The 26,295-nt window shown below is 34.8% G+C and overlaps 1 protein-coding gene across 1 annotated transcript; it reads right to left on the bottom strand.

The window, feature by feature from the left end:
- Window positions 1–1,741: 1,741 nt before the first annotated feature.
- LOC116158965 (homeotic protein distal-less-like) lies at window positions 1,742–14,617 on the bottom strand. Its single transcript, XM_031471849.1, has 3 exons — window positions 13,608–14,617; window positions 1,932–2,113; window positions 1,742–1,762 (listed from the first exon to the last, which is right to left on the bottom strand). The coding sequence occupies exons 1-3, from the start codon at window positions 13,915–13,917 to the stop codon at window positions 1,742–1,744; spliced, it is 513 nt and encodes a 170-aa protein (XP_031327709.1). The 5' UTR covers window positions 13,918–14,617.
- Between the last annotated feature and the right edge of the window lie 11,678 nt (window positions 14,618–26,295).

Genomic DNA, 26,295 nt, shown 5'->3' with positions numbered 1-26,295 from the left:
GAAGTGACCGTTTAAAGACATTGTCGATAAATTTCTCGTAGCTATGTTTATGCGATGGAAATAAATACGATGTACTAGATTGTTGATTATTAAGATATGAAACCAACAAAGAATCTTCTAATATAAAATTTCATACAGCTTAGTAATTAATTTAAAATTAATGCATGGAATAATGAATGCATGTTTGTACACATGCATAAGAAGGGTCCTGGTTGATTAATACTTCAACATGATGTGACTACTGAAAAATTGTATGGTACTCAGGTAAAAAATTATGAACAAATATAATAAAACATTTACCGAGCATGTAATAATGATAATTATCGGAATTTATTATAATATTTTCTGGGGTAACATATAATTTTCTTCTTCGACATATCAGATTTAAGGAGCGCCTGCTGCGCAGACAAAACAGTGTTAATAAAAAAAACAACTCCGATCGGAAACATGTTTTATTGCAATTAAAAAGGCATAAATTCTTCGCATGTATAAAAGCAAATGCATAACCGAATTATCGATTCAGATACTCGATGGCCCCATTTTTACCGGGGGAATGAAACCGACTCCTCCACGCTAGATCGGGACAAAAAACAATACACAAAGTTCGTTAGAGATCACAATGTGGAAAGTGTAGGGTTGGGTGTGGGCGTTACGAAATAAGTTACCTTTTTGCTTTTTTTTAATAATAAAGGAAATTGCTTTGTGTTGATTTTGAATGTAAAACTTAGTATTCAATGGTACTGACAATATTGGTTATGTCACACATATTCATATCAATCAACCTCAACTTTTCAAAATCAGACTGTAATTAGAGGGGTTTAATGAAACTTCCTTCGGCTACACTCTCAAAAATAACAACTTTTGTACAGCTTTGGTTGCCTGTTTTATGATACTGATGAACGACGGTAATTTTACGTTTCTCTCTTGCAGTTCTTTGTGGACATTAATATGGATTTTGGAATAAATATTAAGTTCTGCAGCAGTCAAGTTTGCGTTTCGTATTTATACTCGTTATGCTACTTAAGTAGAGTCTGCGGTTATTTAAAATATTCTCATTTTGTATATAAAGTTTACCTAAAATAGGTAACAAGGTATCTATCCGAATTGTAACCATCAGTAAAGCATTTTGTCTAAGCATCTCCGCCCGTCCGTTATAGTGCCCCAAAGATTGTAAAAATCTTGCAACGATTCCCAAGGGGGTGGAGGAGGGGTAATGAAAGGAAACGTTATACGCGACGAAAAAAGGGGCAAATAACTTGCACCTTCGCTTATATAGCAAGCGTATATACAAGGAAGGTTATTTTATGTGTCCGTTTCTTCTTATTTTGTTCCGGCCGATTACGTTTACATCAAGTAGACGCATAAAAAAGAATAAAATAATAATGGAAAATAAATTAAAGCAAATGAGTGATGGGTTGGCGTTATTACTTTGACTACTGTGATACAATCATTAATTCGGTGGATGCGAAAGAAAATTGTATCACACGGACACGGCGAGGATTTTAATTGCCTTGGGAAGACGTTAATTTTTATCGTAAAATTTTTGAAATTATTATAACCGAATTTATGGCGTTAGTGTAACCTCGTTCTCATTTAAAATCAATAAAAAGGCAAAGAACTTTGCAATGCGTATACGTAAATGGTATAATAAAATAACAAGAAACTTTCTCGGTGTATAGCATAATGTCAGTTAGAAGAAGCGTTTCCAAATCAATCGAGGACGAAGCGCTTATGTTAGGTTTTAGTCCTGACATTTCCTTTTCTGAAATGAAACGTTGATGCGGCCGTGCATATACGATAAATTTCTATAATCATAAATTAATTTCAGCACTTATTCCACTTTGTTACGTTTATTAATTGCTTCCTTTAGTACAGGAGAGGAGCGATGAAAAATTACACTTCCATGATGCATTGGATCGGTCAAAACTCACCTGCGTTTGTGTTAGTCCTAAACTTGCTGCTAGTTCCGCTCTTTCGGGGAGCGCTAAATACTGTGTTCTTTGAAACCTTCGATTTAGTTGCTGAAGTTGAAGACTTGAATATATCGTTCTTGGTTTTCGCATCTTTTTCCCTTTACTTCCACCCGTAGGTCTGTCCAGCGATAAGCATTTATCTGAAACCAAAATTTAGACTGTAAACGAGCACATTGATCAATGAAATTACGTCACCAAATAATGGATAAGCAACTCGTCTTAATAACAAATTATAAACGTCTTTCCCAATTAACTCCGTAACAGTATATACGGTGGGAGTTACAGGCTAATTAAAGTAAAATTTCCCACCAGGACTACTCAAACAAACTTCTACAATTCTACCTAATAAGCTGTTATTGTTCGACGTCCAGGATTTGATTATTTGTCCTGCTGCTAACCTAAAAATAAAATTCGTGCGCCGTATCTGTAATTGGGGATAATAAAATAACAAGAAAGAGCATCCTTCGCATCTACTCTTTCAGCATTTTCCACAGACGACTATAGCTAATTAGTGTAAAATTTATTTTTTATTTATAAGCAAACTTCTATTACATCGTAGATGGATTGTATATGGAAATTTCGACTATTAAACTGCAGTGTGGGTTTTATTATTCGTCCTACTCGTTTGGGTTTTAAAAATATTAATTTTATTTATTGCAACCTTTCCCATTATTTGCGTAATCAAATTCGATGCACGCTGCTGATCTGTAAGGTGTCACATTTGAGATCTTCTAACGTCTTCCGCTAATTTGGCAGAATCGCCTAATTACACTTGGCATTATTTTCTATGCCAATATAACAAAAAACATACAGTGAGTTTTTCTTAAAAGTGAACGTATAATGCAAGCCCTTATGTTCGGTTTTGAGTTTTGAATAATCATCAAAAATAACTGTGTATTTGAATAACAAACTAATAAATCTGTACCGTTAAAAGTTTTTTTTGTACTGTAGGTAGCCATAGCCATATACAAGATTATTTTACTGAACCTAAGGAGGTAGACGAGATCTCTAAAATCAATAATTGCAACTTCCTTCATTTCTAGAAAAATTACATAGGTACAAAACTGTCACATTTTGAAAAAATTTGAACCAAATTACTCTTTGAAAATATGTAAATGACTTCAAGTACTAGTAGTGAAAAAAATAATATGAAGTCTATTTTAATTAATTTGGCACTATTGCTAACTTTCTTAGTTGTAGAGTTAGAAAGGCGGTTAAATGGCAAAAATCATGTATTTTTGTCTCATGAACCGGAATCTGTAATTAAATAACTAAATAACATCGCATTTTTCATGTAATAGCGCAAATGTGGCCCTGTATATTATTACACCATGTGGCGGCTTTATAAAATTCTCTACAATGCACCATAGCCAAAATAACTTCAAATATCCGAGATTTTCAATTATTTTCATTTCGATATAGTTATCCTAGAAAATGATAAGATGTTTGTATGCATTTTACGTACCTTCTACTGAAAAAAATGGAAACGTTTTTGAACGCCTTCTTTAACATAGGTATCTATTGTAACTTGTAAGATATTTTCGAATGTATTACTTATTTCACCCGTTATTCTTGTTTTGTTAACAACCTACTGAAATAAGTCCTAGTTTCAGTAATTGTTTTAAATACTATTATGTACTTTTATCATTTTCATGGATAACTAGATCGCCCAGTAAGGGATATAGCACTGAAAAACCGCCGGAACGTCTCGGTTCATGGATTGAAGACATCAGGTACTCCTGGAGGAAGGAGGTGCAGGGAATTTGTTTACCCGGTGATAAGGGAACGAAAAATCCCAGTGTTAAACGAAACATCAAAAAGGCCTAAGGTGAATGGGCAATTTTCGAGTGGGATGACTAAAAAAAGTAGTAGTAGAACTAGTAAAGACAGCCCGATTAAACAAATAAGAGAAGCTGAATTAGCGGAACGAAAAGCTTTGTTAGAGAAAAGGAAGAACAAATCGCCGCAAGAAGGGAAGCTGAAGCCGAAGCAGAAGCACAAAAACGATTATTGGAAAGGAAAAGGGAAATCATCAGAATACGTAAATCGAATCTATTGCAGGAGGCGAGTATGAAAGTAGTATTGCAAGTTTTAAGAAGAAAAAGACGTAGAGATGATATAGACCTACAAGAAAGATCCAAAGGCTGGGTAGAACATCAACACAAAGGACCTAGGATCGAGGAAGACAATGCGTTATTTAAAGTTACCATAGAATGAAATTTAACTAAAAATCTCAACGTGCTAACAGAAAGCGTCTAAAACAATGCAGTACAGCCAAGTGATGAAGATTTCAGATTACTATGTACTAGCATGGGACATACTTGATTTCTACGGAAATCCGGATTGGTTCTTCTTCATAAGGAGGTGTATCAATAAAAATTGCTTTATAAAGTAGGATCTTCTTTAGTTTGTGCGCACGTGATCAATTCTGTTTTTGGAGAATATTGTAATGCCAACATATTAACAAAAAAAATCATTTTTAACACAATAAACGTTGGCATTACGTGTTTATGTTAGAATGATCAATCTATTTCACAAAATATAGGTGTTCGAAGTAGAGTTGTGCGTTATTTAAAACACAAAACCAAAAAGCTTTGGTCAAAGTTTCTGTTCGGTTTGCTACCGTCTTCATTATCTTATCGCGTTTTGCTACATTAGCCGATCAAAAATTCGTTAGTTTCATAACGAACAATAAAAAAAGCATAACTTCCGTCTCACTGCGATATTCTGCGCCAAAAGTTGTATAAACCAAAAATTCCATCGGGTTTACAAAGAAAAAGTAAGCAACTTATTTCTAATCTTATTCGTTATTCGATGCAGGTAACGTACTAATGGTATTGATAAGAACAATATCATCAAAAGTGAAGGTAGATCGAGAAGATACCCCACTAATCATTAATTTGGAAGATGATTCAAATGAAAATGATATTTTTGTAACTGATGATGCATGTTTTCCGGGTTATTCAGATATCAATATCAACTTCAAGATTTGGAGTCAACAAAATGGCTGGTGAACGGCGCCTACGGTGCTGTAATATTTATGGAGAGATCTGGAAGGAACGCGTCTTTTACCGGGACAAAATCGGGAAGATCGGCGAACAAGTTAAGCGAAAGTTTATGGCCCTTGCGACGTTCCATAAGCATTTTGGGATAATCTTCAAAGCGCTGTGGTTTGCTGGCGAACTTTTTACGGCACAAACGTACCTACCACCGAGATTTGTGCCGACAAAAGTGTGCGAAGTTAGCAAAACATCGAAATAATTCCCAAACGGTAGGTTTTTCTGGCGAAACTTTTACAGCACAAAAGAAAAAAGGTAGTGTATTATTGAGTTATCATGAAGTCTATGAATGGTTAATAATTAAAGAAGTCTTAAAAGGGATTTACGCAACCCTTCGAACCGTATGTACGTAGAAGAGCTCAGAGAAGATTCAAGTTTTTTTCAATGTAAAGTGCAAAAATATAATCAACGTATGTAAGTACCTGTAATTTAAAGCTATAGCTTCCAAGACGATTCGAATTATTTACCACAAAAATGAATTTTCATTTATAATTCAGAAAAATTGTTAGGTAATCATAAACATTATTAAACTCATCAAAGCAAAAGGTTATTTATATACATCAACTCTAATGTATATAGGTACCCACTAAATAGAAATTAAAAAATCCCCATTTTCCTATGCTAAATCATTGTAGCTCAACCCATGTTAAAAATTCGTAACGTAATAAGCAAATTAAATGTCAATTAGGCCTATAAAATAATTTGGGTCACTTATTATTTTCGTAGTGTTTATTTTTGTAGGTATATAACGTGTGTGCATAGCTTTACCATTGAGACATACGCTTTACCGAGAGTGTTGGCGGCGAGATTGTTATCTAAAATCAATTATTTCAACTAAGTTTAGTAATGATCCATGTCATAATATGTAATTTTCGATGTTTAAATTAGAAGCTATGATTAAACTATTACTGGTGTCATGTAATTGCGCTAATACGATGCTAATAAGTAAAAATGGCCGAAGTCAGTGCTCACCTGATGGTAAAAATGTACCTAGGTACTAATTGCCGGGTGACCGAGCCATTAAGATTATTAAATGATTTTATGAAATCGTCTTAATTAGTTAAATGTAATCGTATCGAAATTGCAGTATAATTAGCTATACGCTAATGACTTGATTTAATTTCTGTCTGAGAAGTGGATCAACACTTCTAGGAAATACTTCCCGAGTATTTTCTGTGGATAAATTATGAAGGTATCCGGAATTTCTTATTTTTTATAATTTGAATATAGTTCTTTTTTGCAACATTTTCTAATAGTACCTACAGGATCCCACAACCGTCGCTCATCTGTTATTCGAGCTAAATACATTTTTTGGCAAACTTAATATGTAAACAAGCACATTGGGAATGGGTTTCCTAAAAAATTAAGTCAAAACTACCCTTAATTTAAATTCTCTATGTGATAGAAGCAGACAGAAATATTAATTAGATTAATTTTAATTAAGAGTAGTCTTGACAACCCATTTGCAATGTGTTTCTTTACATTTTAAGATTGCTAAAAATTGTATTTCGCCCGGTAAACAGATGGGCGAAGGTGGACCTTATGTGGGATCTTAGACTACAATAGTTATTTACATAAAAGTCAGGAAAATGACACATTACTGGCGAGGAAATATTGAAGTGCGAGGTCCCTCTGGAGCCGAGTAATTTCCGAGTCAGGTATCTAATGTCATTTTACTGACGAGTTTTGTATTCAATTTTACCCGAAATCGTATTTTAATATAATATTTCAATTTGTATATAGAACTTTTGATTATTGTTAATCTGTCAGTGATGACAGGAGTCATTATAGACATTTGGAAATGTCACAAATGCGGCCGGTAAAGTGACAAGCGGCAGGAAACGTAGTCTGCTCTGCCTCTGTCATGGAAACTAAAATTTCCTGACAGAAAGTAGGCATGAAAATTGAAGGTTTCAGGACGATTTTGGGTAAAGTAGGTATATTAGATAAAGTATGTAGGTTATTCCGATAATATAGGCTATAGCTAAAGTTATATGATAACAATCTGTCAAATATTGATTGTCAGGAGGCTTACAATTTATGACTAATGTCAACTACAAAAAAGAAAACAAGCGGAATGTTTGCTTTCGAAACTTTAAAAGTCAATGCAATTGACGGAAAAATGCAGTATAGGAGACAATAAAGAGGAAAAAAAACAGAACACAGATCAGGCATGGACAAGTTTCAAGAAGACCGCAAAACGTAGAAGAATTCCGTATTGATATCCAAGCTGCCATTATTCCGACGGGGAAAGTTTAGCCAATGTATTTTCCAACTAGAACCATTAATTTACGAGAATTTTGCTGTATATACTTGTCTGGCAGTCATAGAAAGGAAACCATTGTACTATACATGGTTATAGTTTTTAGTTATAGTTTAAAAGAAAAATGCCGAACATTTTCTAAAGCACTTAAAATTCATATGAGCAATAAATTGCCAAATTCTTGGATCTTTTGTAATGTTTATTTATCGGATAAATAAATAAATTAGTGTATAATGTTTATGCCTGGTTTTTACACTTCTCAATAACTTTATTCTCCGGATAAATACGATCATTATTGATATAATCGTTGTCAAAGAACTTATTTGCCAGATACATTTTTCTAGAGATGAAAAAACTGGTATTAGACTATAAAAGACATTTGACAAAGATCTTTTATAAAATATATTTTATCAAATCTTTGATAGTGTATATAAAACCGGCCTAGAGTAACAGTTTGCTAAAAATTTAGAAATCTTTTGAGAGGTATTTTGGTTTAATAAAAGTGGTCACTCTTAGTTATTTTCTAGTAAAAGGTTTTAGTCAAATAAGTTTGTAAAGAATCCTGTAAAAGGATAATATTCCATTTGGAAAGAAATGGAAAATTTTGATTGGTTTCAATATATTTGTGTGACCATTTAGCGCTTTCGTTTGCTGACAAGTGGTAGAGAATTCAGAAATTTGAAGGGAGGAAACGAGCGAAGGCTATACAATAAGCAAACTATATGAAAGAGGTAAATATTTTTAACCTAATCGGAGACAAATAATAATCAATTTTATTCCCACTTCAGAAGCTGCAATTTTTGGTTCAGAATTTAAGTTTAAACAAATTAAAGCGCTTCAACCCCAAACGACATAGGTCGCCCACGAACCCTGTGTGTAGGGTTGTATCGCTGTTCAATATACGACAGTAATGCTTAATTATAATAGCCATTCATCCAAAAATTCTCCATTCCTAAATATAGTATAGCCCCGACGCAAAATTTGCTAAGTTGAAGTCTACCAAACCAAAGAGGCCAAATTCCTATGAACGGCGTCTGGGGTGCAAGGATGGGTAAATATATCCTATGGGTCACTCGGCATCAAAAACTTATGAAAACAAGTGCACCACTTAACTTACATCGCAATGAAGAGTGGATTTTACTTCATTTTATACTTTTTAAGGGAATTTTTCAAAAGAAAAAAATCCGCTTATGTGATAGTTTTGTCCGCCTGTCTGTGTCTCCGGCCGTCTATAGGTGCTATTTATTAATCCAATCTAGTTTCATTTGGTCACTTAACGTACCCACACGTATGCACCCCTTTAGGTACCTACATACAATATTTTATACGTAATATACGATATAAGTACTTAAGTTAAAAAATGGTTCCTAGGGAATTTTAAGTTTCATCCCTTCGCCCCCCAGCGACCCCACTTCGAAATTTAAAATTGATTCCTTCCATCTTCTGTGTAGTCGATCTTAAGACCCAATCTATCGATTTCATTTTTTTTTGTTATGCTTGAGTAGAGAATTTTATGCCCTTTCAAAAAATGTATCACAAGAAAGGGGGTTCCATTTTAAATTTCGAAGTGGGGTGGCTGGGGAGCGAAGAAGTCAAACCTAAAATTCTCTAGGTACCATTTTTGAACTTCCCCCTCGATATCAAAACCATATGAGACGATTGGTATACCTCGATATACATATATATAACGTATAGGTACAATGTGCTCAACCTAAAATCGGCATTATTGCTTCAAATTTAGCAACAGTGGCGGCTTTATTTTGAACATAATGTATATAGTTATACACTTATAATACTTATACAGAGTTTCCTTTTCAATTTTTAAGAGAAACCATCGATTGTAATTTGTAATTTTGATTTAAAAAACGAAATCCCGCAATCCCAGAAACACCACTTTAAAATTATAATATGCGCAACAACATTTTGGCGTCAATAAACGGTATAACAAAAAGTTGTTCTAGATGATTTAAAATTTTCATACACTGAGGCGTTTTTTAGGGGATCAAGTCTCCCGTTATTTTAAAAGTACCTAATTAAAAAAGAAGCACATTCTCAAAACTATTAAAACCCGTTACCTTAGATACTACCAAATGAACAAGAAACATGTTTATTACGACGTTTATAATAAATGTTTTTCGATCTTCCTCGATTTCGCAATGATCCAAACGCCCAGAATTGGAATTTTGAGGCATATCCCTAGTGATATTGGTAGTTTCTTCAAATCACTTTATGTTACATACCCTCTACTTTTTGGTCCCGGAATATGTGTTTCTGGTGGAACTGGACAAGGCCTGCAATTTAAAAACGTTGGTGTTATCACTCCCTAAGGCAGTGTTCATACTGAGCCGGATCAAAAGTCTGGTTTCCGAGTAAAAGTTGACTCCTACTACCTAAATGTACTTATAAAATATAAAATTTTTTAGCGCGATAATTCTAAGGCTAGCTATTGGCAACGGAAGCAAAAATTTTAAATAATCGATCGCCAAGACAAGACGGTTCGCTATTGGCTCGTGGTGCGCTCGCGGTACGTGGTGCGTGGTTCGTACGATTCGTTGGCGGTCGGAAAAGTGCACACATCAAAGGAGTTCGGTTCGTTGGTTCGTGCAAGGTTCGTGTAGATTTGCTATACTGCAAACCTGCTGCTGCCGGCCAGTTAGTTTTCTTATTCAGTTATGTCCAGTCACTTGAAATAGGTTATAAGTTCACTAAAATGCCGTGGTGTACTGAAAAACATTACAATTTGTTCTCTTGTTCTTTTAATTTTTGAGTCACTAATAAACATTAGCTCTAGCTGCTGCAGGGCAACATTTGTATCGCATCTACTACCAAGTGTATATGGCTTGGTAACGAGCTTCACCCTGTATGTACCTTGAACTGTGGTTGCAGAAAGGTTGGGCAGTTTGCGGCAATTGTCGCGGTCAGGATATGAAGCAGAAAGGAAATCTAACGCAACTACTGAAGAACTATAACATCGATATAGCGGCGCTACAAGAAACAAAACAGAAAGGCGTTTTTACCACTGAAGTAGCAGAATATGAAAAGAACCTTCGGTTTGGGTTTTATGGTAAAAAGAAGATCTAAAACACGTAATAATCTTGATCCATATCGGGCAGATTATGCTGCATCCGATTAAGAGGAAAATACCGAAAGATAACTCATTAACGTGCATGCGCCGACGGAAGAGAAGGATGAAAAACTAAAAGACCAGTACTATGAGCAATTAGAAGAAATACTTCGAAGTATACCGAGGTATGACATGGCGGTTTTAACGCAAACATTGGAGAGGCAGTAGTACGCACGATAACAGTAATGAAAATGAAAAAAAAGTATTATGCTCTCTATGGAAAATTAAGTGAGTTATTATAAGCACGCGCTTTCTACACAAAGACATTCATAAGGGTACTTGGATATCTCCAAGTGGCCAAACAATTAATCAAAAAGATCACTGCTTAATAGAGGAAAAACAATAACAATACATAAATATTTTTCAATCACAAATAGACGAGGATTGTGCTCATTGGGGACACCACTTAGAAAAAAAAACCACCTCAAAGGTGGTGTAGAAAGGTGTGCACGTAGATATTATGACAAAAATAAATGTTAGAACTGCTTAAAGGTTTTCTCAAAAACCGTTAGTAATAATATATTTTTTGCAGGCAATTTCCTAAGCTACAAATTTGATAACCCCTATTTTTTCGATAGAAGTTACTATTAGCGAGACTTTTGCGAAAAACCCTTATTCTTGACTTTTGATCTCGCGTAACATCGCGCATGCATCGGCGGGGTCTTTTGGGATGTTGTTTAAAACCACAAAAGACAGCTTTATGCAAAAATTCAACTTTCCCGGAATTTTGGTCATAAAACTAGTACCTATAAAGGACGTTGTCTTTTAACGCCACTTTCGTAAACGTATATAACATCTATTTTAAGGAGACACGCATATATATAAGTATATGTATCAAACTTATAGGTAGGCACCTAATTTTTACTAACGAAATAAGGAACACGTAGCTTATGCGATCCCATTCTTTTGCGTTATATATATGTATATGACCGTTTTATGTGTAAAATTAAATCAATAGACCGCGTTATAAACCTATTTTGCAAATCCTTTTACGTTTACGTATATGCGTTTGGTTAGGAGTTATTTAATAGTTCAGGTATGGTATTATGGTCAAGAAACGTTCACCACCACAAATATCTTGAAACATATTTTAGAACTCTTTAGCCATAGATACGTCCTCTTTAATTGAGTAGGTTTAGAACAAAAACATGGATTTGGACGAGGTATTTGGAAAGGTGACAATAATTACGTAGGTATAAGATTCTGTTTTCTGATGAATTTCATTTCGATTGAGACACCGTAAAACAGCAAGCATTATTCTGGAGGAGTGCATTCAACGACCAGTTACAACGTCATTAAAACCACATCGCTCTGCTTTGGAGAAAATGGACCCTGAACCTATAATTGTGATATGCTTTATCTATACACTCTTCAAGCTATAACCAAACTTTATATGATGCATTTATTATATAGGTGTCCACTATATTCGATCAAAAAAGAGTTGCTGTCGAGTCACCTTTGGAATTTTTGTTTACATGGGAAATCGTATTTAACTTGAATTTCCAAAAGCGACTCGACGTCAATCCTTTTTTGATCGCCCGTTATTAGCAGTTCATTATCGACGAGTTTAATACGAATAATGCAATAAATACGGATAATCTTTGATTCAGAATATTAATTCGTTGTGTCGTAATATAAATACCTAAGGTCTTCAAGCAGTTGTCGAGTAGTTTTCTAATTTATTGTATACCTAATTTTCAGTTTTGTACATTGTGTTTTTATAAGACAAAATCCCAATTACTTAGGCAGGTACGCATTTAGAAAAAAGTGCTTTTTTGTCGATATTTTGAGATAGGGACTGTCAATGTGTTTCTGTTTCCACCATTGTAATCAGCGTAAAAAACACACTAGTTCTCTAACTGATCTTTTATCGGGGATAAATAGACATCAAGAGCTTGATTTTTAATCGAATAATTACCTACCTACATATCTTTTTAAACGAAAGTTTTGTTCAACGGGAAAAGCTCGAAATCAAAAGCACTTTTGAAAGAAAATTTTTCAAGAAAGCAACAGCACTTGAGAAATTAAACTTAAAATCAAGATCGAGTGTATGGAAATTAATAAATACAATAAATTTGACAAACAATTACCTAATATGGTAGGCTTCCTTCGCGCATTTTTATCTCTGATAAAAAGCTAGGTAGCTATTTTTAATCATCTGATTGGTTAAAATGTCAAACAATCACCACGCTGATTGGTTGAATATTAATGGAGTGTATATTAATCTCTTATAATTACCAAGTTAGCATGAACAGGCTCTAGGTTGCTAGGCTTGCTAGCTATCTAAATAGAAATGTGTTTTTGAAATTTTTGATTTTTTATCATTAGGTATTACCCTGGGTATTACAATCTAATTTCTGTATAGGTACCTACTTTCTGTGAGTAGGTACCTTTTCTCTTATAGCAACTAGGTAATAAAACATTAGGTAAAGTATATATCAACCCTTAACTAATAAATGATAGGAAATAAAGGATCATTTTGTCGCATAAGAAAAAATTACTTAGATCCTTGTCACTTTTACTTTGATTCTTGGCAAAGTAGGTATTTTATAAATTGAAAAAGTTAGCTCACAGTATCAGAAGAAAATTTTAGTTTTTAAATTTACCGAAGTATCAATTGTCCGTCGTTATTACACCTCATACAAGGTTTGGTCAGAAACCGCCCTAACGCATCAAACACAGTTTATTAGAAATTACCTGTTGCTTTTTCAATTTGGTCATTGATTGCGTAGGTATAGATTTAAAAATATATAAGTTACAATCACGGAAATTAATTTCATCAGCAGCTTTGATTGTGACAAGTGGTGACCTATACCCAAAGACCAAACTTATAGTCTGACACCCGAACCGCGGTATTTTACCTATAGGTAGGTACCTATACACGAGTCCGATCTTTTAATTTTCTTATAAAGGTACAGAACTAATTAACTTTTAACTCTCTCGATGCTGATATTATTAAGATACAGCCCATTTCATCATCCCTGGCGCTCGATTGCACGTTGACGTCGGACCGCTACCCTGGTGCGGTCGTACTATTTTTGAAAAAGTTTTTCTGCATAGTAGGTATTTCGCGGTTTGAAAATTAACAGTGGGTAGAATCTTTTAACTAAGACAATTTGTTCATTAAAGTGACAATTAACGTGAACTAAATCCGGAAATTTAATTTTCAGCTCCCAAGCAAAACTTACCATCATCCTTTGGTGAGGGGGGGCAATTTGCGGCGTAAGATCCTAAATGATAGCCCGTATAGGTGTTTTGATGCATTGGAGGGAACGGATAAGCACCTAAGGCCCCTCGGGGACTGGGAAACCCCCCGTCGTGAGGTCCCGTCGGTCCCGTATGCGCATTTCCCGCCGGCGAATTGAAGGGGTGCTGATACGTAGTCCTTAAGGGTCCATATCCGTGCTGTTGCAATTCAATAAAAGCGCTTTTCGAGACGGGCGTCGAGCTGCTACTATCCTGAGGCGTCGGCGGCCCGAGATGCGCCTCGCCCGACATCGCGGGCGTTCCCGGTGGATCCTCGTTTGGGCCCCCGAACGGGGAACCCAAATCGGTAAAATTCAACGTCGTGAAGGGTTTGTGATCCACTTTGAGGAAGTAAGGAGACGTCTTGACGAATTTTGATAGCGCTTGAATGAGTGATGTTTAGACAACTGTGGCAGTTGTCATTCTATATAAGCAAAGTCAATCACTGGCTTCGGCGGAATCACCAACTCAAAAATCAGTGACGGTTAAACGTGCATCACTTGATCGCATGTTCTGATGCAACTATTGGTAGTGGCAGCACATCTTTGTTTTTTTCGGCAAACATTGTATTATAGACCACCAGAATTTAATAAGCACTAACACTAGTCAGAAAAAACACAACCGATGATTTAAAAACGAAACGCACTCCAGTAAACTAAAACAAAGTCCTTGTTCGCTTCTTGAAAAAAAAACACAAAAGGCGAGAAAAATTAAAGATTAAATTTAATTCGGCACCCAGTAAAATAAATTGGAACGCACAGTTAACTACCAAGTTAATAATCAAAGCACTCCGAAGTAATTTGCCGCGTTCAGTTTCGATAATATGTGTAATTCACACTATAATTGCATAAAAACTATTCAGAGATTAACCCGAAACTAAATTACACGAAATTGAGTACATATGTCGTTTTTTACGGGGCAAATTACATTTCAAGATCGCCCATCTACTTCCTACGAGTGTAGGGACTATAATGAAGCATAATCATATAATAGTGGGCTTGGGATTTAGTTGTAATCCTATGGCGATAGATTTCGCTACCCTTCAGCGCCACATATTGTAAGCCGCGCCCATCTCGAACCGGATTGGTCAGGCCTGTTACGTAGCTAGTTGTTTGGCAGGAACATTAACAATCTAGGGGGCAATTAAGGCGGGACTGTTGACTATAAAGTGGTTGGAGGGGGTTTCAGCTGAAAACGTTTCCCGCCCTTCAGACATAAAGGCCCTTCATTTTTAGGTTAGGTCAAAGTGCTGTTCTGCTATAGTGTTCATTGATATACTGTCAACTATTAATGCATTTTATAGTACGTGTATCATATAATGTGACATTCTATTATTTAAATGTATAAATTAGTTTACGATTCTATCAGGAATTATCGCCAACGTTATCGCTATTTCATTTATTGATTCTTCTATTTATTAAGTGAGACGCGTCAAGGTCGTTAATGTTGTAGGTACCTAAATACACAGAGTAAGTTAATAATATTGTTTTTTTTTAAGTATATTGTGTGTAGGTATGTAACATAACCCTTATCACAGATGTAAACATACTAGTAAGCCTATTTACATCTGTGCCCATAGCGTAGCTTTGTGTGCCTACCTACTTAAATCTTGCTATTTCGATTCCATCAATTATTGTTAAGAAACATAGCCGGTATTTTCTATGTTTAAGTAGTATTTAGAGAAGGTTAGGGTTTAATTTTAGATTTAAGGTATAGGTAATTGTTTTTTTTAATTGTAACGTATTTATGAACCCCGTAAATTTTTAGTCTTTTGTAAATTTGGACAAGATGATTGCTTATTTGTGAAATACAAATTTTTAAAAGTGTTTATGAAAAAATAAAGCAATTAAATTTTATTTGCAAAACTATACCTATAGTCTTGTGCTCTTTTGAAATGATTTTCTTTGAGGAGTTATTTCAGGAGACTATATAGAAAATAGACTAGTGGGTATAAATACCTAATAATTGAAAGTATAGGTACCTACCTATTTCTTTTCAAAACATTGCAAGTATAGTATAGGTAGGTTGCAACGTAAAATTTACTCCCAATTCGGGGCAAATCAATATTTGGGTGCACATTTTGACCCATGCATATAGGGAGTGATTTATTTATGTAGGTAACTCTAAGGTTGCTGCAATATTTTTTTTTACTTTGCACGCATCTGTAGAGACACTTCCCTGATATTCTGACCCGATCGCCTAGCGTATTGAGTGGCATTTAATTTCCTATATTACATCTTCGTCTCTGTAAATTAATGGACGAACTTGATATCTTTATACCTCCCTTAGAGATTAGTTGTACCTACACAGTGAAACATTCATTGAACTAGGTGAACTATTGAATCAAATTAACATTAACATCATCAGAAGTTAGTTAAGTATCTATTTTATTTGTTTTATTTAATAATGAAATTGGAAATCTCTCAGGGAATATAATAGATAAGTATATTAAGAAAGGAAAGATAAGTACCTATTCAAATTTGAAAAATATACTTACAGAGCGTACAATTACAAATTTACCAAATTTGCATATTTTACTAACTTTGCGATCTTAATTTGTGTTTTTACTGGCAATATATGATAAATTCAACAACTTTTGTATTTAACGTTATTTTCTATATCTTATAATAAATGCGCCACGCGTTGTCTTAAATACGGTATAACCCTGTAGGTACATCCCTTATACCTACTGTGTATAGGTACCTATTCATAATGCAGCCAACGCGTAGTTGTACTCGCATGATTTACCTACAAGGGGTGTAAATTTTAGACAATTTAATTTTCGACACCAATGATAGGATAGATATTCGTGTCTTGTACCTACCGTTTAGATAATATGAGTGTTCAAATGAACGTTAATAGGTATGGAAGCTGATTTTAATGCTTAGGTATTTATCTATTACTGGCAAGCTGTTCAAAGCTCGGTTCAAAGCTAGGCGTATGCCGTCGCGGATACAAGTATTTGTGAGAAGTGACATTGTTTACATTTTCTGATGTACTTAATCAAAATTTGTTACAAGTACTTTCGTTTAGAACCACGTTATATATCAGTGCAAAGTTCGAACGATTCAATTTTCCGTCAGAAAACACTAATAGGTATAATTTAGCACCACTTTATCTTATTCTACTTATACATATTGGTATTATACAAATACAACATAATGACTCTTATCTACCTTTTAAGAAAAATTAAACTAGGGTCTTATCCCACGCGTTTTCTATGTGTAGGTAAGCCTACTTACAAATATCAATAAAAACTGTTTATTTTATAGGGGTTGTTAAATTGACATTTTAATAGGTGTGAATTAGTAGGCTAAGTCGCTCTTTAATCATAAGGGTAAATAAAATGATCACTTTAACCGCAAAGGTAGATAAAGTGAAACAGGTGATTGTACATTCTATAATGACATGTCATTCTTATTTCAAATGGGACCCGGAGCACGACATAAAATGAAGTTCAGAACATAATACAATGTTAACCGCGACAGCAGAATTGTAAGAAGCTTTACAATTTACTTCAAGTCTAATCGAAATCGATTTCAGAATAAGGTCACTGCTAGAAACTTACTTTTTGATAATTACCCCTATAATTCCAAAAATAATTAGGTAACTTAGGGGTCCCATTGATCCCAAATCTTCACGATTGTAAGTGATTAGTAATAATTACCAATTCGCTCTTTTGACATCATCAATAGATGTCTCGTCCAAACATCCCTTGTGTGTACTCTCGTCCGACACTGTTCTGGAGATATGAGAAATTATAACTTATCTCGAAAAGATGTAAGAGGGGGACAGTAGGAATTAATTCCTGCTGTTGAGACTTTTCATTAGAATGCCATGAAAGATAATATCAGCCCCCCTCCTCAATTACAAAAAGGCAAGGAATTATAACCGATCCCGATACAATAGGTCGTGGAAGAAAGCGCTAGTTGATAGAAGTCAATTCCTTTGGTTGAGACCTTAAAGTACCATGAAGAATAAATTTTGTCTTTGTGAGTACTCCCCTCCTACAAATCCTTTTCGAGATATTCACTCTGAATGTTTTGCAATCACCGACAAAATATTTCTTCCAAACTTCCCAATCGCCTTTTGTGAGTACCCTACTCTCCTTCGACAATCCCCTCTTGACGTATTAGAGGGTTTTAACTTGCAAAATGAGAAGTAGTTCCAATTTCTTTTGCATGTCATAAGCAGTCATCTGGTAATTAAGAATCTAAGTTTTTGACCTCCCACTCCTTGTGCTTCCACCGTACCACCCCCAAAACCCCTGAAATTTGGTTTGTTTATTAGTTTTTCAATCATATCTTTGTAGTGGTTCACTTTAGAAAAAAATATTGTAGACCATAAAATTCTACACAACTTTGATACCTATACGCTACTTTTTTGTGAAATGTTTATTAAAAAAGATATAGAGCTTCAAATTACCTTATATTTTTAAGAATTCTGAAATTTCTATGTAGATGTTTTAACCAAATTTTATATTTTATCTCTATAATGAAGAGTTTTATGAGAGAATATCTTGAAGTTATCGTGGTATACCCTACCCTACACCCTAACCAAAGGCGATGCATTATAATTCAACTTTCAACCCTTGCTAGTGGGGATATTTAAATCACTGTGAGATTGTAGCGCTTTTTAATATACGTTTGGAATTAAAAAAAATTGTCTCACATCAGTTCAGCTTCACCCCCTGAATGAATATTTCAACCCCCTTGTGGCGATTCATAAGTTAGTCCCCAGAGAGAGTTTTGCAGCAAATAAAAAATGTTAACTATTCATGTTCATATAGGTAAAATAATGGTTTGTAAATTGTGTTCGAAAGCGGTAGGTACTTATACCTAATCTTAGATAGTTGAACAATCACTACTATAGGGGGTTAAAGTAATCATCCCTTTTTGTAGGAAATGGAAGGGACTAAAATGAACTCCTTATTTGGTAATTGTATTCCAAAGCGCCATAATCACACAGTGATTCAAATACCTACTACGATCAAGGGGTTAAAGTTCTATCATCCCCTTTGATAGGAGTACAACGTACGCAAATTAATAACACCATAGCTTTATAATCGATATTAATCTTACGATTATAGAGATAACATACACTTATGTTAAAATATGTACATATTATTTATCTTTTGAAGTATAAAAAAATTACGAAGAAGTATAATAAATTTGTTTAAAATTTGATGGTCTAGGTACAATTTCTAATAACAATATTTTTTTGTAAAGTGAACCTATAAAAAGAATGATTAAAAAACTAAAAAACCAACCAAATTTCTTTGGTTTTAGGGGTGTTACGGGAGAAGCACAAGGGGTGGGAGGTCGAAAACTTGGATTCTTAACCAAGATATTCCTTCATGTCATGCAAAAAAAAATGGAACTACTTCTCGTTTTGCAGGAAATGATCAATGTCATACAGTAAGTTTACTCTATGTCAATGTTCAGTCTCTATTTCCCGGACTATAATATATACCTAAAGGAATTAGAAACAATGTAACGGAATCTTGTTAATAGGGTCTAATTTTTTGTAGATTTCAAATTAAATGTTACTAGAAGTACGCCTGATTATAAGTAGGTAGGTACACTGGAAGTTTCAATTAGGGTGTAATCAGAGCAAAGAAATATAGTTCACTCAGATTTGCGGTATGATCGTTCTTTTCTGTATTTTCTTTTTGAGTAGAGTTTTTCGGTTCTGTTTTTGGGACCGTGTTTGTAAAACAAGAAAAAAGTTCAGTAAGTTTCAAAAGAGACCAATCTTTATAAATTGACTAACTATAATTCGTAAGATATTTGACAAAATAGTTAGTTACCTAAAAAACCTATTAACAAGGTGTGACTTCGGGTTAAGAGTCTTCTTTACCTAAGTGCAACTTTTTTACATTATATTGTATAGATGATTATAGATAAGATGAATTTCTTGCTTTGTCAACTCCCGTCTTGGTCCTTAGTTAGTGCCCACCGACACTGTGCAGCGGCGCCACTTGTTACACTCAAATTGTTGATTTACCGCCCGCCAAGATACAGACTTTATTTACAAAAATTATGATTTCATTTTTTGGGGTCATGTTTAGAAGTGTCGGTTTACTTTTTCCATAAATCGTATTGATCGAGAGTAAAAAAATAAAACAGATTAGCGCAATAATCGGTGCGAAACATCTAATCTTTAAACAATCGGTATTCAGTTTATAAAACTTAATAAAAAAATAGTCCGAACATTTTGTAGATAAAGGTCTAAATTTATAAAATAGTTCTTTAAAAAAATTGTTTTTTGAAAAACAACTAGAGTTTTTATGGCGGGCGCACTTAAGGAAATTTACATTATGTGCAGTGGGTACAGAAGACTCTTAAATGCTAATACTGTGTTAATTAATCGAAATTTGCCTGCCAAGGGGTTCTATAGGTAGCTGTTAATCGTAAGTTGTGTTAGGGTAAAGAAAATGATTCACGTATCTACTTATTTAAGCGTTTTTGTTTTACATAAACCAAGAAAATATAGCGTGGCCAGGGATTAACATTTGTTGGATTAGGATTCAGGATGGATGTAGTTAATTGAATGCTGAATAGAAAAACTTGTAAGTGCAGTGAAATTTTACTTTAAACATTCTTATCAATACCTACAGTAATTTCATTTATCTTATATACTGTATAGGTTTATTTTCTGCTGTCCAGGAAGTCAGAACTAAGATAGAAAATTAAATTTTTCAGATAAAAAGAGGCTTCAAGATATTGTATATTAGTGAGCTAGTCATTGGTGAAGTAAAAAATTGAGTCAATGCTTTTGGTTCCATATCTGTACCTATATACTAAAGATTGCTTCAGTGGTGCTTATAAACGACGTTTCTAACTATCGACCCATTTTCTATAGTATTTGAAAGAAACAGTTTGAATTTAGGCACCAAAGTACCTACATCAGTTACGTTTCATAGAACACTACATTTTGTTATAGAAGCCAAAAATTACATATAATTTATTTATATTTGTCCAGTATAAAGTTTCAATACCTTGTATACGCAATGGTATTACTTATATCAAAGAAACTTCCTATGAATCGAGGAGATCCTCAAGGATTCATCCTTGGTCCACTTTTGTGTTTAACGTATTTTAGCGATTTTCCGTATATAATTGACCAGTGTTGTAACCGTTCCCGTGGGGATACTTAATTAATTTGAAAGTTCTCGTCATTTGAGAAGATATGGGAAAATTACTTTTATGATTTCAGTTCCATTTATTAATCAGTGGCCGATTTTGATTGCAATGCTAAGTGAAAACCATAAAACGCGCAAGGGCAAGAATGGAAAATTATCTTCTCAAGAAGTAATTGGTGTTATACTGGACTTTTAAATTGTCACCCAGCCAATTAAGTAACTAGTAAGCATAATTACCGAGGTGTTGCAGCGAACATCGCTTGGTTGTAGTGTGTTTGGTTTCATTTGAAAGCGAGTTCGAGTTCGAGTTAATTTTTTTTCTTGCGCTCCCGCTTTGGGAAATTATTGATTTCCGTGTGCCGTAATTCTGTTATAGATTATCCGCCAGTGATCGACCGCCGTATAGCCGTCCGCCCTCTGGGTTGACCGTTTCTCCGATTGAATTATGTGTAGCTTCCAAAACCATTCCGCCGACCTTGACCAGAAGCAAGACGTAGCAACTTCTGGTGGTGCTAGAGATCAACCATGCCGACTACTGAAGGTTCCAAAAATTATATAAATGAAATTCATCTAATTGTATTTAATTTAGTTTGATAAATAAAATTTAGCTTTTGATGCAATTAAGTTTTACCGTTTCATTCTAAGCAAAGTTCGTCGCAATTGAATGAAAATGTAAAAAAGAATCTCATTCCACGAGAAAAAAACAGAGCGATCTTGGAAACGGTGAAAGCTCTTACACTCTACAATACCAACAAATGTAGTTAATTGCTAATTTGAGCTATTCGTTGGGAAATTCTATGAACATTTGTACACTGTAAACTGGTGCTACGCCCGGTGGCCCTTTTCTAAAAATGATCATACCAAAAGTACTAAACAATATATTGGGGAAGAATGTAGCCCCGAGGAGTCGGAGGAGTATTTCATAATCGTACTTCCTCAAAACGTTCAGCGCTAACGACTTTTTGATATAATCTTTCATACAGGATAACTGAATCTTCATTTCCTAAGAAACATCCCTACCGGAGAGGCTGGTGGGTATGGAATACCCCCCTCCCCCGCCCCAGGCGAAAAAGGGGATTTAATGTTCATTTCCTGGTACAGACCATTGTTTAGAAAAAGTATTTAAACAATGCGCATTCCATAAAATCTTCGGGTGCGTTGCCAGCAGCCAGCAGCGAAAAATACATGGAGGCAAAGAAAAATGATTCGCTTTAACCCTCTGTTGAGTTGTAATTGTTATATACATATTTTGTAACTAGGAATTAAGTAGATATGGATAAAATCATTTTGTTAGTCACGTAAGGAGTAGACGAAATGTCATGTTATGCTTATGTTAGCACCTACCGCGAATTCTGTGCAGCACATCAGACAATCTAAGTATTTTCAGGAAAGGCCCTACTGCGAAGGTTCACAGTAGGGATTGTAGTTAACATCCGTTCTTCAGAATTCAGTAATCCTGATGGACTTCTCAATAAGAACCGCATTAACGTTAAGTCATTTTTTTTGCATAGTTATCAATTTACCGGACTTTTTTTTTTCAAAAAATCGTATGGAAGGTGGTACTTTTTTTCACGATTTTTACTATGCGTTTCCATGGCGTTTCGTTCTGTCTATGACCAATAGCTCAATTGTTGAGTGACAGAAATGGTGAATGTCAATGATATTATGGAATTATCGCCCTCATTAGTCAAACTGCAAATTCATGAACAAAAGTATCACTTTCAAAACTAGTTGTACAAATCACTATTGTTGCACATTCTTCGTAAGGTATTATTTATTTAGGTGCAGATCAGTCACTGTTCGATTGTTAACATAGTCTTTTTAAGTATAAGTTTAGTCATGTTGGCAGTCAGTCGTGTTTCAACTCTCTTATGTAAGTAACTGCAATAAACGTAAATCATTTCATTGCCTTTTGGTCGTAGGTACCTACTTTAGTACTTTGTGGATCATCATTACCTACCGAGATATTAATTATTTAAAACGATCCCCACGGACCACTTTTTTTCATCGCGCCTTTAGTTTAACGAAATTATCTAATTGTATGTGCTTTGAGTCCGGTCCTACTGGTAGTATTTCGGAGCTCCAAATCAAATACGAGTATAATTCTCGGCCGAAGTGTCGAGCCCTGGATCATCGATGGATTAATCAATTTCGTGTTGCTGTGTAATGATGTGTTATAGTGTATAGAAAACGTGTGAGAAATTGATTCACAAGTTGAAGACACAGAGCTCAACACTCCTGACAGGAATAGTAGGAAACAGCGAGGCTTTCTTACCAAAGAAATGGAAGCGTAGTAATAATTTTTCTGTTCACTTTGTTTATCATACGTAAGTATCACGTAATTATCCCAAAAAATCTTCGGTTATTGGTCCTAGAAAGACACCAAATGTGTACGGGAGAGATAAAAAAATGAATACCTATACCTATGTATAAGAATGAAACTTTTTAGATCAACACATTAAAATGTGCCCAAAACGTATTATGGACATATTAAAAAGCATTAGGTATCGGATGTTGCTGCTTGTTTACACTATTTCCATCAGAAAGGTCGTTTAGCACGGCATGAGGCCTCGTTCTTGTTATAGTTAATCTGTTCGCCGACATTCAAATGCCACTCTTTCAATTACAATAGCAGGTATACCTAACCGACTCTTTGTTCTTTTGCCGACAACTATAAGAATTCAAACAAATCAATAAATGTTGCAGTATTAGGTCTAGCCCGAACTTGACGTTTGTTGCCAACACGACCATATACTTCTCCTGAAACTTACCAAAATGTGCCATAGTTAAAAAAGACAATTTGTTTAGGAACCAGTCCCTTATACAAGTTTATGGTAATTTGTGCGCATTCACGTAGATTGTACCTAATTGTAAAATATATAATTTTACATTCTATTTTTACGTCTAAAAACGCACAGAGTTAGTATTGGTATTTTATCACTTGCACTGAAAATCGTCACAAAGGCTGTGGTGTCCCCTAGATGCACTTTTATAAGAACTTGCACAAAAACGGAAAATTATTCGATATTATTTTGTTCCTTCTTCTCATGTTGTAACGTAACCTAATGAATAAAAAAACTGCAGCCTTATACGAGGTCCGAGTGTTGAGATCTGAAGCAAGTCACGGATGGACGAACTCAATTTGCGTAAGTATTATACTGTATTTAAAAACGAGTAAATTTGATATGATGCTTATGCAATATTATCATGTATATAAATCTGGAGTTATCCCAGTAGTAGAGTATGTTAGTTTGTTCAACGAGATGATATATTACACATATACCGCTTTATAGTAAACGTGAACAAAAGTATGTCGGGAGATAAGGGCGATAGAGGCGCGCGTTTGGAGTAAAATAGGCTGATTTATTAGACAAACGCTAGCCCCCCAATATCCAACGCAAGAGGAGAGCCGCAAGAGGAGAGCCGGCATTGTCATTTTTGCGTCGATAGCAAGCACGCGCAACGTGTTAGCGAGAAAATTATGTGGGAATATTCCCAGTTCGACTTCGAGAGCAAGAACGTACATTGACAGTTCGCGAATGTCGTCGGGTAGCTGTAAAATATTAGCAGAAGAAACATGCAATCAGTCAGATCCGTTACTAATAAGCGCAATCCGTCATGTAACTTTAACGGAGTACCCTAACCTTTAACGGGACCAGTCCGAAAGAAGTGCCTAAGGTCAGTGGATTATTGAATTGATTTGCAACATCGGACCACAGAAAACAGATCAGTGGCGAAATATGAAAATATAAATTTTGAGTGTAGGTCTTCAGTGACTAGAAAACCAATGTAAAGAAAAAAAGTAGACCGATTCTAACACTAGAACAAGGCACTTGGTGGAGGCCCCATATTTAAAAAGAAATCCTAATGGATCTTGAGGAGAAGTTGCTGGTCATTGTTATAAAAATACATTTAGGGGATACGATGATTGTTGACACATTAGGAAATAATAATAAATAATAATACAAGAATTATTTTTTAACACCTTTTCTTGGGGAAATACAACCCACTCTGGAAATATATATTCCTTTATGTCTTACTAACCTATCATACCACATTTTATATCTGTGATACGCGGGCATAAAGTACCACTTTATGCCCTAAGGCATTAAGTATCACCATAGTAACTCATTTATACTTAATGACAAAACAAACAAATATTTTCAAGTGATTGAAAATTAGAAATGTCAATTATTAATTGTCAATACCTACTAAATCATAAGATTGGCCTTATTTCGTATAGGTTCTGGAACTTCTTGCTCATTCACGATTAATTGAATTATTTAAAATTACGTTTGACGTTTGGATGGTTTCAATCACATTAACAAATTCGAAGCACGCATACTCGATCAAACATAATGAATTATTTTGTAAACGAATTTTGACGAAGAAAACTATTTGTAAAACATAAAATTCTGTATGTACCACGGGCATAAACTGATGTTTATACTCTCGGGCGACTAAAAAGCTCTCGGGCCATAGGCCCTCGAGCTTTTTAACTCGTCGCCCTCGAGAATATAAACATCACTATTATGCCCTTAATACATAAATAACTAATATGCTTCTATATGAGGTTCCAATTAACTAATTTTCACTTAGTTTTCATTCATATGAATTAATTCATCGAATTGTCTATTTAGTAAGCAGTTAACGTCACTTACAAAATGTATTTGAATTTTGAATGATGGATTGGAGGTTGTAACCCATTAACGACGCCAGTAACACAGGCGAGTAAAACGGTACTAATTATAAAATTAACAAGTCTGGGAAATAATAATGAAACTAAGAAGGAAAGCTCCCGGTAAAATGAAAACAAAACGGAAAATAAATTAAAAGCACTCCTGGTTTTCTAATCGGGGTCTGGAATCTGGTTCTGGTTTCTGGTCGGTAAGAGGTAAAGGAATTCTCTCTGGTTCTGGTTCATAGCCTGTAAGAGGCAAAGGAAATCTCTCTGGAAGTCTTGACAATCACACTTTTATAAGGACAAGGAGAAGCACATAACAAGTGGGGAAATGAGAAGGGATTCAAAATCGAAGGATGGGGACATCTAACGGAGGAATTTTACAACATATCCTACAGGATGTTTCTAAATAAACACTTTTACATTTTTTATAATCAACGGAAATTGGTTATTTTGAGATATAACTCGTCCGTTATTTGTAACTTAAATTAATTGGTTTGACAGCTCGCGTTAAGAAGTTATCGCCAAGTGAGTTGATTGTGGGATTAAATACAGTTGTTTTTTTCACTAGCTTTTACAATCAAAGATTACAAAAAAGTTCTTTATTTATCACGATAAGTATGTATTACGATGAGCATTTGATCAAACGACCCTGCTATAAATCAGGCTATCAAACAGTTTTATCTCGCTCCGCGATTTACGGAACTTGGTTCAGGTGTTTCTTTGGATCGCTGAAAACGGTACATTCGCCCCTTCACGTAAAGTAACAGCCCACTCTTGTAACAAATTAGAACTACCATTCGTT

This window comes from Photinus pyralis, unplaced genomic scaffold (assembly GCF_008802855.1).
Source record: "Photinus pyralis isolate 1611_PpyrPB1 unplaced genomic scaffold, Ppyr1.3 Ppyr1.4_LG1, whole genome shotgun sequence".
NCBI classification, from domain to species: domain Eukaryota; kingdom Metazoa; phylum Arthropoda; class Insecta; order Coleoptera; family Lampyridae; genus Photinus; species Photinus pyralis.
The sequence above is the reverse complement of the archived record's forward strand: the minus strand, read 5'-3'. Positions and strand labels throughout refer to the sequence as shown.

Coding starts and splice junctions, on each gene's coding strand:
- LOC116158965 (XM_031471849.1), bottom strand. CDS start 13,917: ATGTCGGGCGAGGCGCATCTCGGGCCGCCGACGCCTCAGGATAGTAGC. Junction 2,114..13,607: donor CCCCTCACCAAAGGATGATG/GTAAGTTTTGCT, acceptor TTTTGGTTTCAG/ATAAATGCTTATCGCTGGAC. Junction 1,763..1,931: donor TAGGACTAACACAAACGCAG/GTGAGTTTTGAC, acceptor GTTTCATTTCAG/AAAAGGAAATGTCAGGACTA.